The sequence below is a fragment of the Mus musculus genome, chromosome 11, assembly GCF_000001635.26.
Source record: "Mus musculus strain C57BL/6J chromosome 11, GRCm38.p6 C57BL/6J".
NCBI lineage: Eukaryota > Metazoa > Chordata > Mammalia > Rodentia > Muridae > Mus > Mus musculus.
Genome location: NC_000077.6, coordinates 99647187 through 99659376, shown reverse-complemented (window position 1 = coordinate 99659376; position 12190 = coordinate 99647187). Strand labels below are relative to the sequence as shown.

Below are 12190 nucleotides of genomic sequence, written 5' to 3'. Positions count from 1 at the left end.
GACTTCACTTCCTGTTTCCTTCCAACAGTGCACCTGACTGCAGCCAGAATTTATCCACTGCAGATTCCACCTCCATCTGAAGCTCCTCTGAATGCATGTCTGGGTGAGAGCTGCCGCCCAGACAATGACTCTCCCATGTCACATGACAAGCAGGGACTGAGGTGTCATGGAATATTGCAGTTTGGGGGGAAATGCAAGAGATGATTCATAGAGAATACCAGGAAACATGAGAAAAGTGAAGTCATTATTTCCTACATATTAGTAGATTTTTCTAGAAAACTACAACGTATTAAGTTGCTTTTGTATCATATAAACAATAACAAGGAAAAAGTATTTTCATAATTACAGAAACAACTTAGCTGAGTATAAAAGGGGACCTGCAGCAAGAAGACTCCAAAACATAAAACTCACTCGCTTGTAAACCCACCAAGAACCTCCACCTCTAACACTATGGTCAGCTCCTGTTGTGGCTCTGTCTGCTCTGAGGAGGGCTGTGGCCAAGGCTGCTGCCAGCCCAGCTGCTGCCAGACCACCTGCTGTAGGACCACCTGCTGCCGCCCCAGCTGTTGTGTGTCCAGCTGCTGCAGGCCTCAGTGCTGCCAGTCTGTGTGTTGCCAGCCTACCTGCTGCCGCCCCAGCTGTTGCCGCCCCAGCTGCTGTGTGTCCAGCTGCTGCAGACCTAGCTGCTGCCAGTCTGTGTGCTGCCAGCCCACCTGCTGTCGCCCCAGCTGCTGCCGCCCCAGCTGCTGCATCTCCAGCTGCTGTCAACCCTCCTGTGGTAGCTCCAGCTGTTGTGGTTCCAGCTGCTGCCGCCCCTGTTGCCGCCCCTGCTGCCGCCCCTGCTGCTGTTTGAGACCAGTCTGTGGTCAGGTCTGCTGCCAAACCACTTGCTACCGCCCCACTTGTGTCATCTCCACCTGCCCCCGCCCCATGTGCTGTGCCACCCCCTGCTGCTGAGAACTTTCTTGAACATAGCCACTCTTTTCAGCCTCCTGTGTACCTCATAACCATCTTGAGAGAGCCCTTTCCTGTCATTTGTGTGTTCATGCCCCAGACTCAGGAAAACTGCCTCTGGTGACTTCTATGTCATTTCAGGCTAAACCATGGAATTGGAGGTTAAGAAATTAATATAGAAGGAGATGAAAGTGGATCCTGAAAGGGTGACAGGAGGAATGGAAATGTTAATGTGATCAAAACCCATTGTATGCATGTACGAATCTCTTAAATAATTAATATGAAATACTGAATTTTTGAAAAGAAACTAATAAGAGTGCAGCCTTCTCAGCTCACATGTGGAAATATATCCAGCATCCGTAGAGTCAGGTCAAACCTTCAGAGCTGAAAGTCTCATGGTACTGTCTTGTTTTCCTTCAACTGTAACATTTCTGTATCTTGCTGCTGTTATTTCTAAATAAAATTCATTTAACTGGAATAGAAATACAAGGGGTTTTGTGTGTGTGTGTATGTGTGTGTGTGTGTGTGTGTGTGTGTGAGTGTGTGTGTGTGTGTGTGTGTGTGTGTGTTGCTTTAGAACTATTATTGAATTTGACTAAGGAAAATTATATACCAAGCATAACTACACCAAACTTTCCTGATCCTGCTATCACAACTTCGGAAAATTTCCAACACGGTGAGTTTAAAAAAAAAATTGCAAACAGGAAGTAACTAGTCAGTCACAGTGAGTTCATGAGCACACCACGCTGTCATCACGCAGAAGACACTGACTCGTAGTCTTTCCATTCTCTTCTCTGTGATGCTCCCTGAGCAGTGTGCATGCACGCATGCGTGCGAGTGTGCATGAGTGCGTGTGTGTGTGTGTGTGTGTGTGTGTGTGTGTGTGTAAGCGTGTGAGCGTGCCTCCACACATGCATATGTGATAAGATGCCCTAAATTCTCTGCAGTGCCGTATCCTCCACTTTGATAGTTTTGAGTCGGCATTAACTGCTCATGTCAACTGCAAAGAGAAACTTCTTTGATGAGGCCTGAGAGATGCCTATTTTCTTCAGGAGCACAGGCACTGAGAAGCTGCCAGTGTTCCAAGAAATCACCTCCTAGCCACGCTCATGCTGGCAGCCCTGCTTACACTCAGTAGGTCACACCCACCCATGGACAAAGGCATGAAAGAAAGAAGGGAGTGGGCTAGTCAGGAGGGAGCTCTGAGTCTGGGAGGAGATGAGAATGGATGACAGGGAATAGTCCCCAGGGCGTTTAGAGGTCAGGTAGGGTGGGGGTGGGGCATCCATGTGGAGCCGAGGTAGGGTGGGGAGGAGGTGTGGGATGTGGAGCAGTGGGAGAGTGGATGGGGGAGGGAACGAGAAATGGAATATGAAGTGTAAAACAAAAAGACAAATTAAAATTTTTTTAAATTTAAAAAACACGAAAACACGCAGAAATGAAACTGTCAAAGAATAAAAATTAAACAAAAAGAGCCAACAAAAAGAATTTGTACCTATCATTAAAACTCCAGCCAGTATTGTTTTGATTTGCACTTCTCTGGTGACTAAGGATTTAACATTTCTCTAAATGCTTCTCAAACATTAGAGATTGCTTTGTTGAGAATTCTCCGTTTAGAACTCTACTCCATTTTTAAAATTGGGTTATTTGGTTTGTTGATGTTTAGGTTCTTGAGTTCTTGATATACTTTGGATGTCAGCTCTCTGTCAGATGTGGAGTTGGTGATCCTATTCCACTCTGTAGGCTGCCATTGTTTCCTTTGTCTCATGGAAGCTTTTCAGTTTTATAAGGACCCATGTATTAAGTGTTGATCTCAGTGCCTGAGCTGTTGGTGTTCTGTTCGGAAAGTTGTCTCCTGACCAATGTGTTCAAGGCTGTTCCTCACTTACTCTCCTATCAGATTTAGTGTATCTGGTTTTATGTTAAGGTCTTTGATCCACTTGGACTTGAGTTTTGTACTGGGTGACAGATATGGTTCTATCTGCATTCTTCTACATGAAGACATCCAGTAAGACCAGGAAAATTTATTAAAGAAGCTTTTTTTCCTTTTGAATAGTTTTGGCCTTGTCAAAAATCAAGTGTGTATAGGATGTGGATTTATTTCTGGTTCTTCGATCCAATTCCATTGGTCAACCTGTCTGCTTATATGCCAATATCATGTGGTTTTTATTATCAGGGATTATGAGACCTCGAGATGTTCTTTTCCTGTACAGTATTGCTTCAGCTATTCTGGATTTTTTTGTTTTTCCATATAACATTGAGTATTGTTCTTTCAAGACCTGGAAAGAACTGTGTTAGAATTTTAATGAGAGTTGTGTTGAATCTGTAGATTGATTTTGGCAGGATAGCCATTTTTACTGTGTTAATCCTACTGATCTGTGGACATGAGAGATACTTCTGTGTTCTGATATCTTTTTTCAATTTCTGAATCTATGAGGGTGATTAAGACTCCTAGGAATAGGAGATATGGAGCCTGAACTGGCCATCTCCTGTAACCAAGCAAGATTTCCAATGGAGGGATTGGGACAACAACCCAGCCATAAAACCTTAGATCCACAATTTGTCCTTCCTACAGGATATGCAGGCATAAAAGATGGAGCAAAATTTGGAAGGGCCATCCAATGCCTGGCCCAGCTTGAGACCCATGCCATGAGAGGGAGCCCACTCCTGACACTGTTAATACTACTCTTCTATATTTGCAGGCAGGAGCCTCACATAACTGACGTCAAAGAAGCTTCACCCAGCAACTGATGGAAACTGATGAAGAGCCCTATAATCAAATATTAAGTGGTGCTTAGGGAATCCTATGGAAGAGGAGGAGGATGAATCGTTGGCCCCAGAGGGGTCAAGACACCACAAGAACACCTACAGAATCAACTAACCTGAGCTCAAAGCAGCTCATAGACACTAAACTGCCAACCAGAGAGTATGCATGGGATGGACCTACGCCCTCTGCACATATATAACAGTTATGCACACACACACACACACACGGAGGGAAAATGTTTTAAAATGCCAATGCGTGGCTGTTTCTATAAGCATTAAAAAATGTGAAGATTAATTTTTGGGTATGAAGAAACAGAGTTACAGACTAAAACTTCCTAGAAGTATTATCTTACCCACATTCTCCCACTCTGCTTCTGGATATCATTTCTACCCATTTATAGGAAAATTATTTTCTCTGGAGGACAAGCTCATCGTTCTAAGATGTTTCCAGAAAACATGAAGTGGAACACACTCATTCAGTGAGTACAGAGTGGTCCCTCAGACCCCTCCACGCTCTCCCCTTAACTTGCTCCTTCAAAGGCTTTTCCTTCTCCCACTCCTTTCTCCTCATGCCTATTCCCTTACTAAAACAGAGATATCCTTTCCATAATTAATGTAAAGTTTTCCTTCTACCCCAACAACAGCTCCAAACACACCCCCACATCCTTCCTTTTCCTTTCCGCAACTCCCATATGTACACTTTGACTCTTCCCAAATACCAAAACCACCTCTCTTTCCCTTTCTGAACTTCATAAAACCCTATTATACTCAAAGACCCTTCTGCCTACATCGCCACACCCCATACCCTCTACCCCAAACCAACTTCAGAGGCCTCAAACTCATCATTCAGTCCCTTTCATCCAAGTGGTTTCTGTGCCTCACCTCTTCACCCTACAATACTCCCATACTGACAGTCAAAACCCAAACCCCAATAAAACCTTCGACCTAGTCAAAGACCTTTACTCCACTAACACTGCAATTATCCCACTCCCTTCTGTCATCCCCAACACTTACATCATCCTATCTGATATCCCCAGTAACACTACTCACTTTTCAATCCGAGATATTAAAGGTACTTTTATCACGATCCCTATATACACACTGGTACTCAACAACCCCAACAACTGACCTGGACTGTCCTTCCCCAGGGATTCAAAGATACTGCTCACCTTTCCAGCCAGGCACTCCCTGTGGACCTGGCCTAGCTTCCTGCTTTTCCCTTCAGCCTGCATCAGTACCCGGATGACCTCCTCCTTTGCAGTCCTTCCCTCTCAGACAGCCAATCGAACACTGCCTCATTCCTCAGTTTCCTTAGCTCCAAAGGTTACCAGATCTCACCTTCCAAAGCTCAACTCTTCTCTCAAGTAATCTATCTTGGATTCTATTGCATCCCAATAAACATGTCATTTTAGACCACCTTGTCCATCTCTGTTCCTTATCGCTACCCTCAATTAGATCCAAACGGCTTTCCTTTTGGGGGACGGCCAACTTCCTCTGTTCATAAGTACCTGGGTATTCACTTCAAATACACCCTCTATACGCAGCTACTTCTGGATCTGCCCATGAGCCTCGCCATCCCAATGACAAACAAATCTTTGAATGAAAAAACAACAAACAAAAATAAACAACAAAAATAAAAACTACCCTCCTTTCAGCCCCAGCCCTCTGTCTCCAAAATCTATGTAGACTTCTCCATAATTACACTTCAAAGAAAAAAACAAAAACAAATAAACAAAGCCAAAATTATACCCTGGGGGTCTTAGAACACTTTCTAGGACTGACTTTTGACCCTGTCACTTAACTCTTCAAAACTCTAGACAACACCGGTCTGTGGCTGACCTCTCTGCCTACATGTTTTTGCTGCAGCCTTTTCTGCTCCTCTCTAAATCCTCCCTCTCCCTCTCCCTCTCCCTCTCCCTCTCCCTCTCCCCTCCTAACTTGCAGAGGACTACAATCCTTTTCTCTTATCAAAAACTCATCACTCACATTTCTTACCTGTCCTCCCCTCAGTCCCTCCACGCTTATCTCTTTACCCCAACATCCCCCAGACCCTCTTCACTCCTATCCAGAGACTCTCAAAGGCCTCCTCCTCAATCCCTCTCACACACAAGTGTGTCCTCTAGCTACTTCTGTTTATACTTTTTATTCAGATGGCAGCTCTATGCTGTCAGATGATCACCATGCTACAGGATGTGCATGGGTGATGCCTTTGTGAAGGTGACCTCCTTACCCCCAGATGCTACTAATCAACAGACACAGTTAAATTCCTCACTACAGTTCCAAATCATTAACGGTGTACACAGACTCCAAATATGCTTTCTATATTTTGATAACAAACTGAGCCATCTGGGAGAAGTAAGGGTTTCTAAATACAAAAGACAACTCAATTACTAACTCTGCATATGCCCATAACTTCCTCAAGGCCTGTCATTCATCCTCTCATGTTGCCTTGGTTCATTGCAAGGCACACAGACTGACCCCTCCACTGTAACTAAAAACAATAATGGCACCAGATGGCAGCCCCTTTATCACCCAACTTTCCTTCAGCTCTCCTACTACATAACCCAGGTGACAACACACCTAACTCTCTTTCAACACAGGACACCATTCCTTCTTTACATCAAGTCTTTCACCCCAATACATAATTCCCTCTCTCCTTTCTCCAATGCTGCTAGCCCTTCCCTAGCCCCAGATGGTCCCACAGAGCCTGGACATCAACTGACACAGCCTGCTATTTCTGACCCTGACCCACACAGTCCAGCTTCCTCGGGTCCCTAACAACAATGCCCAATAACAGTAGTAAGCAGCCAGAAAGAATGATACCCACTTAACCAACACCCAGGGACCCAATAATAAAACAAAATGGTGAGAAGAAGGCTTGCTAACAGGCCTAAACCTGGCAAACATGGCACCAACAGGTTTTGCCCTTTACCCATCTCTTTCCCTTGCTAAAAACCATTATATTACATTCTTATACCTAGCCCCTAGAGTCCTTTCCCTTATTTGGTCACAGACTCATTCCTGAAACTAAACACCAAGGTCTGAAAATCCAAATTCATTATTTGGTTACACTGGCTAATATGTCTAATCAGGACTTACAAACTCTCCCTAGCACAGACTTCTCCTTTTCTCCTTAAAAACTTACTTCTGCAAAAAAACACCTGCTGCTGCTGCTGCTGCTGCTTGCTCTCTGCCTGTTTGATCCAGAATTAGAATTACCCCTGCATGCCCCTTCAGGGTATTAAATATGTTTTGTGCTGAGAATTTACTGTCTAGGTGTGTTCTTCACTGCCTCAAAGGGACCACAAATTATAAATTCATAAACTAGGGGAATTTTTAACCACAATACAGCTATGAAATTATTCAGAATTTTAACATTTATAGCTACAATACAGATATAAAGTTGAATTGTGTTTAAGCTATACTATTGTCTATTGTCTAATGTGCATTCCATATTCAAATATTGTTAATTCTGCCATTTAGAGGAATTTCTGTCCATACCTATACATTACATTTGAATATCACAATTTTTTTTCATCTTAAATTTAAAACATTTCCTCAGCCTGTCGCTATGTTAGAAGGTTCTGACCATGCTAAAGAGGATGAGCCAGTCATTATGTGGAGAATGCCTCAGTCTTTGTTTATCTTATGTTTCTCAATAGCTACAGTAAAATTATGCCTTTGACAGAAATAATAAACTGGGTGTCTTTTCAGGGAGTGACGGCATGTATCGTGTGTGTACATATGTGTGCATAAGCATGTGTGCCTGCACACACATGTGCATTCATGTGGGTGCAGCTGCAAATGTATGTTCATGTTTGTGGAGACGAGAGGACAACCTCACATGTCATCTGCCACTTTGTTTTTGTGAGAAGATCATTCACTGGCCTGCCTGGCTCTACCTGACTCTGCCTCCCTAGTGCTGAGATGCCAAGGGCACACTACCATGCTTGGAGCAGCTTCTGGAGATTAAACTCAAATCCTCATCCCAGCAGAACAAGTACTCTGCCCACAGAACCACCTTCATGGCCCTAAAATGAACACTGGTTCCCAGATGAAGTATTCTTTCACATTAAGTTAGTATTTTTCCATTTTGAAATTAATAAAAGTTTGATAGAGAAATATTTTGAAATATACAAATATCATGTTCCTGGTTAAACCCATGATTTAACTAATCTTCACTCCACTGTTGTGCATAGCTTTTGCCTTCTTTTGTTTCTCTACTTGGTCTTAGTATAGACTGGTTATTTTTATTTCACTTGATGAATTAAAATCCATCACTGTCATTATTAGTTTTGGTGTTTAAGTGATCCCATGCTGGAGCTATGAGACTCCCTAAATGCCCTGTTGGAGACTGGTTCTAATCCTTTGATTCAATCAGGAATTTGAGTGTCCAAACACTAAAGATCCTTGTCCCAATTGGTTTTCGATCAGTCAATAAAGATGCCAGCAACCAACGGGTGGGCAAAGGGAGATGGAGCAGGACCCTTAGAGTTGCATGGGCTAGGACACAGGAGGGAGGAGAATGGATCACCATGCAGTGGTGGGAGACAGAAGGACATAGGAACTGCAGGAGATAGAGTGAGCCAACCAGCCATGCGAGCTTTCGGGTAAGTGGCCACTGGCCACTTCACCAATTGGGCCTAGGGTAGCAGGGGAAGGTTTAGGAATGCCCAACCTTTGAGATAGGCAAGGCATTTTAAAATTAACTTGCGTGCATGAGTGTGTGTGTGTGTGTGTGTGTGTGTGTGTGTGTGTGTGTGTGTTCCATTTGACAATCCAGATAGCTCCTGGGCAGGTTAGTGAGTGAGATCCACCAGGAGCCAAAGCAGTGTCTCCCAAACCCACCTCTGCAATGTCCTGTCATTTGTGACAGTTTGAAACAGGGTAAAGGAAGTATTGTTTCTGCTGCATACCTTAGAGTACTTCTGACAGCCCACCATCTAATGAGCATCTATGACTCGGAGACAAGATTCACTTCCTCATGGCTCAATGGGAGCTATCTAACAAAGATAAGCTTTCCCCCTATTTCCCAACTATAATTATGCTTCTCTTTGCACATCAAAAGAGATGTGAGCATCATGAGACAAATTAGCTTAAATAGCATCATGAGTGATACACAAAGCACAGGTATACACCAGGGACCCAACCCATGTGATGAACCCACCCAAGAAGCAGGGTCCACAAATAAGGAAGCAGGGAAGGTGCTTCTGTGACAAAGACCAGATAAAATCATCTTAATGAGCCCGGAAAAGGAAATCTTATACACTTTATCTTCAAGAATTTAAAAAGGAAAACCAATGGTCTGACTTAATGATGACTATTCCTTCAGGGAAAAGAAAAGCAACTAGGAAATCCTCTAGGCCAGGGTCACAGCACCCTTAGCAGGGTATAAAAGGGAACATGCAACACTGATTTTCAGATTCACTGCACTCACTCTCTCCAGTACTACTCAAAACCCCTACCTCTGACGCCATGGTCAGCTCCTGTTGTGGCTCTGTCTGCTCTGAAGAGGGCTGTGGCCAAGGCTGCTGCCGCCCCAGCTGCTGTGTGTCCAGCTGCTGCAGACCCCAGTGTTGCCAGTCTGTGTGCTGCCAGCCAAGCTGCTGCCGCCCCAGCTGCTGCAGACCCCAGTGTTGCCAGTCTGTGTGCTGCCAGCCAAGCTGCTGCCGCCCCAGCTGCTGCAGACCCCAGTGTTGCCAGTCTGTGTGCTGCCAGTCAAGCTGCTGCCGCCCCAGCTGCTGCAGACCCCAGTGTTGCCAGTCTGTGTGCTGCCAGCCAAGCTGCTGCCGCCCCAGCTGCTGCATCTCCAACTGCTGTCAACCATCTTGTGGTGGTTCTAGTTGCTGTGGCTCCAGCTGCTGCCGCCCCTGTTGCCGCCCCTGCTGCTGTCTGAGACCAGTCTGCGGTCAGGTCTGCTGTCAAACCACTTGCTACCGCCCCACCTGTGTCATCTCCACCTGCCCCCGCCCCATGTGCTGTGCCACCCCCTGCTGCTGCTGAGAACCTTGCATGGATCCACTTCCCTTTCTATAGATTCAGACCTTTTGTTTATGTGTTACAACTTGAAACACACCAAATGTTTTGATGCTGCATAATTCAGCTTTATGAGTCTGATGAGAAGCCAGACTGTGGATGGTGTCTGGAACCTGGATTTCACCTGGAATCACTAACTGCTCTTACGAAGGTTCTGAGTTCAAATCCCAGCAACCACATGGTGGCTCACAACCACCTGTAATGAGATCTGACACTCTCTCCTAATACTTCTGCAGAGTGCTACAGTGTTCTTAGATATAATAATAAATTAAAAAAAAAAAAAAACCTTCTCTTCACACTCTGTCCACAGGGTTTTGCAGTTGCAGTAATCTATTTCTGTACCAAAGGAAACCTCACATTTCTCTGTAATAAAAATTCAATGTAATTGTTGCTTTTTAAAAGATGGTGTCTACTCTTCTTAAAAACAAGTGGATTTGGGGGGTTTGTAAGATAGTTCTGTCAGCAAAGCACCTGCTGCAGAAGTATGAGGGCCTGAATCCTGTCACCAGAATGCATGTAAAAGGCCAGGTGTGGTGTGGTACATATTCATAAATTCGGTGTTGGGGAGGCAGAGCAAGAAAATCCTTTGGGCTCCTGAGATAGCCAGGTTGGGCAAACTGGTGAACCCCAGGTCCCAGGGAGAGACTGTTTCAAAAGATAAGGTGGACAGACCCTTCTGAATGACATCAGAGTCTGACCTCTGGTCTACTCAAGCACACACACACACACACACACACACACACACACACACACACACACACGGCAAGTGTATTTTACCTACAGAACACACAAGGAAATTTTCTTGCTTTTCAGGTTCCATTAGTCAATGCCTGAATTTTCCCCAAGTGCCTTATATTTCACAGGCACACTACTGATCATAACTCGAGTTGCAAGGAATCCAATACCTTCTTCTGGCCTATTGTGAGCACTAGGTACATACATGGTACACAGACAGAAGTGCAGACAAAACACCCATATTCAGAAAAAACAAAATGAAATAATAATAAAACATATAAAAATAAAACCTTCGTTCTCTTCTGTACATTTGTACATAATATTTTTGCTTGTAATTTTATTCAGAGGGATGAAATTGAACTTTAGAGTTTCATGTTAGATAAAAAAATGGAAAATATTCCCCTTAAAAGATATATTTACTAACAACATTTTAATTATGACCATCTTTCCATTCTAGAGTGCACCTGAAATCTAAGAGTTTGGAGAGAAGCCAGAAGTGCATGTCCAGGGACAAGACACACAATGGAGTTAAGTTCTCAGCTATTTGCTTTGGTAAAAAGCTAAATGATCCGAATTTAACCCAAAAGGCATTGCAGTAGACAAATTGCAGTTTACCATTACACTGATGGTGTATATAATACATAACTATAGAGCAAATCCTCCAACTGGAAACTACGTCAGTGGCTCTCAACCTATGTGTCACCACCCCTCTGAGAGTCAGATGACTCTTTCGCAGGGGTCCCTTATACCATCGGCAGCACAAACATTTTCTCTGAGATTCGTAACAGTAGCAAGATTACAGTTACGAAGTAGCAAAGAAAATAATTTTATGGTTGGGGATCATGACAATGGGAGGAACTGTATTAAATGGTTATAGCATCAAGAAGGCTGAGAGCCATTGCTCTAGGAGGTGCAAAAATCAGAATGAAAGTCAAAAATACTGTGCAACTATACAAAATACTGTACAACAATAAAGCATACAGAAAAATTGATAGAATTTGAAATAGTTAATCTGTAAGGCAGAGTTTGTACTTGGCGATCTCCAAACCAGAACAAAGTAAAACATGCCCCCTCCCCCATGAAAACTTGTTTTCAAATACAAAGTATCATTGCTATAACAAATCTGGAATAACTTAAACATTTCTCAGTAAAAGACTGGCCAAATGAACTATAGTATGTCCACAAAATTGAGTATTGCATAGCTGAAATGCAACGAGAAATATCTCAAGCCACTGCTGTGGAATAGATAGTAATAGGCCATTGCTGTGGTGCAGTTAAGTGAACGGAAGCAAACGATAACTAAGTGTGCATAGTATAAGGAGAGTTATCAAAGCCAACAGTAAATATGAAGTTGTGTTAAAACAATAATGTGGAGTTGGGCGTGGTGGCACACGCCTTTAATCCCAGCACTTGGGAGGCAGAGGCAGGCAGATTTCTGAGTTTGAGGCCAGCCTGGTCTACAAAGTGAGTTCCAGGACAGCCAGGGCTACACAGAGAAACCCTCTCTCAAATAATAATAATAATAATAATAATAATAATAATAATAATAATAATAATAATAATAATGTGAAGACAACTTTAAACTTAAAAAAAGGAAACCTTTAAGTTGGTTGATATGCTAATTAGCCTGAGTTAATCATTACCTAATATACACAGAAGCCCTGTACCTCATAAATATGTACAAATAGCATCTGTCAAT

General features: G+C 43.5%; 2 protein-coding genes across 2 annotated transcripts; both read left to right on the top strand.

The window, feature by feature from the left end:
• The first annotated feature begins 417 nt into the window (after positions 1-417).
• Gm11563 (predicted gene 11563) lies at positions 418-1435 on the top strand. The gene has a single exon (NM_001126320.2). It carries the CDS (start codon positions 451-453, stop codon positions 955-957), a length of 507 nt encoding a protein of 168 aa, NP_001119792.1. The 5' UTR covers positions 418-450; the 3' UTR covers positions 958-1435.
• Positions 1436-9195: 7760 nt separating this feature from the next.
• Gm11555 (predicted gene 11555) lies at positions 9196-9723 on the top strand. Its single transcript, XM_030246474.1, has one exon. The coding sequence runs from the start codon at positions 9196-9198 to the stop codon at positions 9721-9723; it is 528 nt and encodes a 175-aa protein (XP_030102334.1).
• The last annotated feature ends 2467 nt before the right edge of the window (positions 9724-12190 follow it).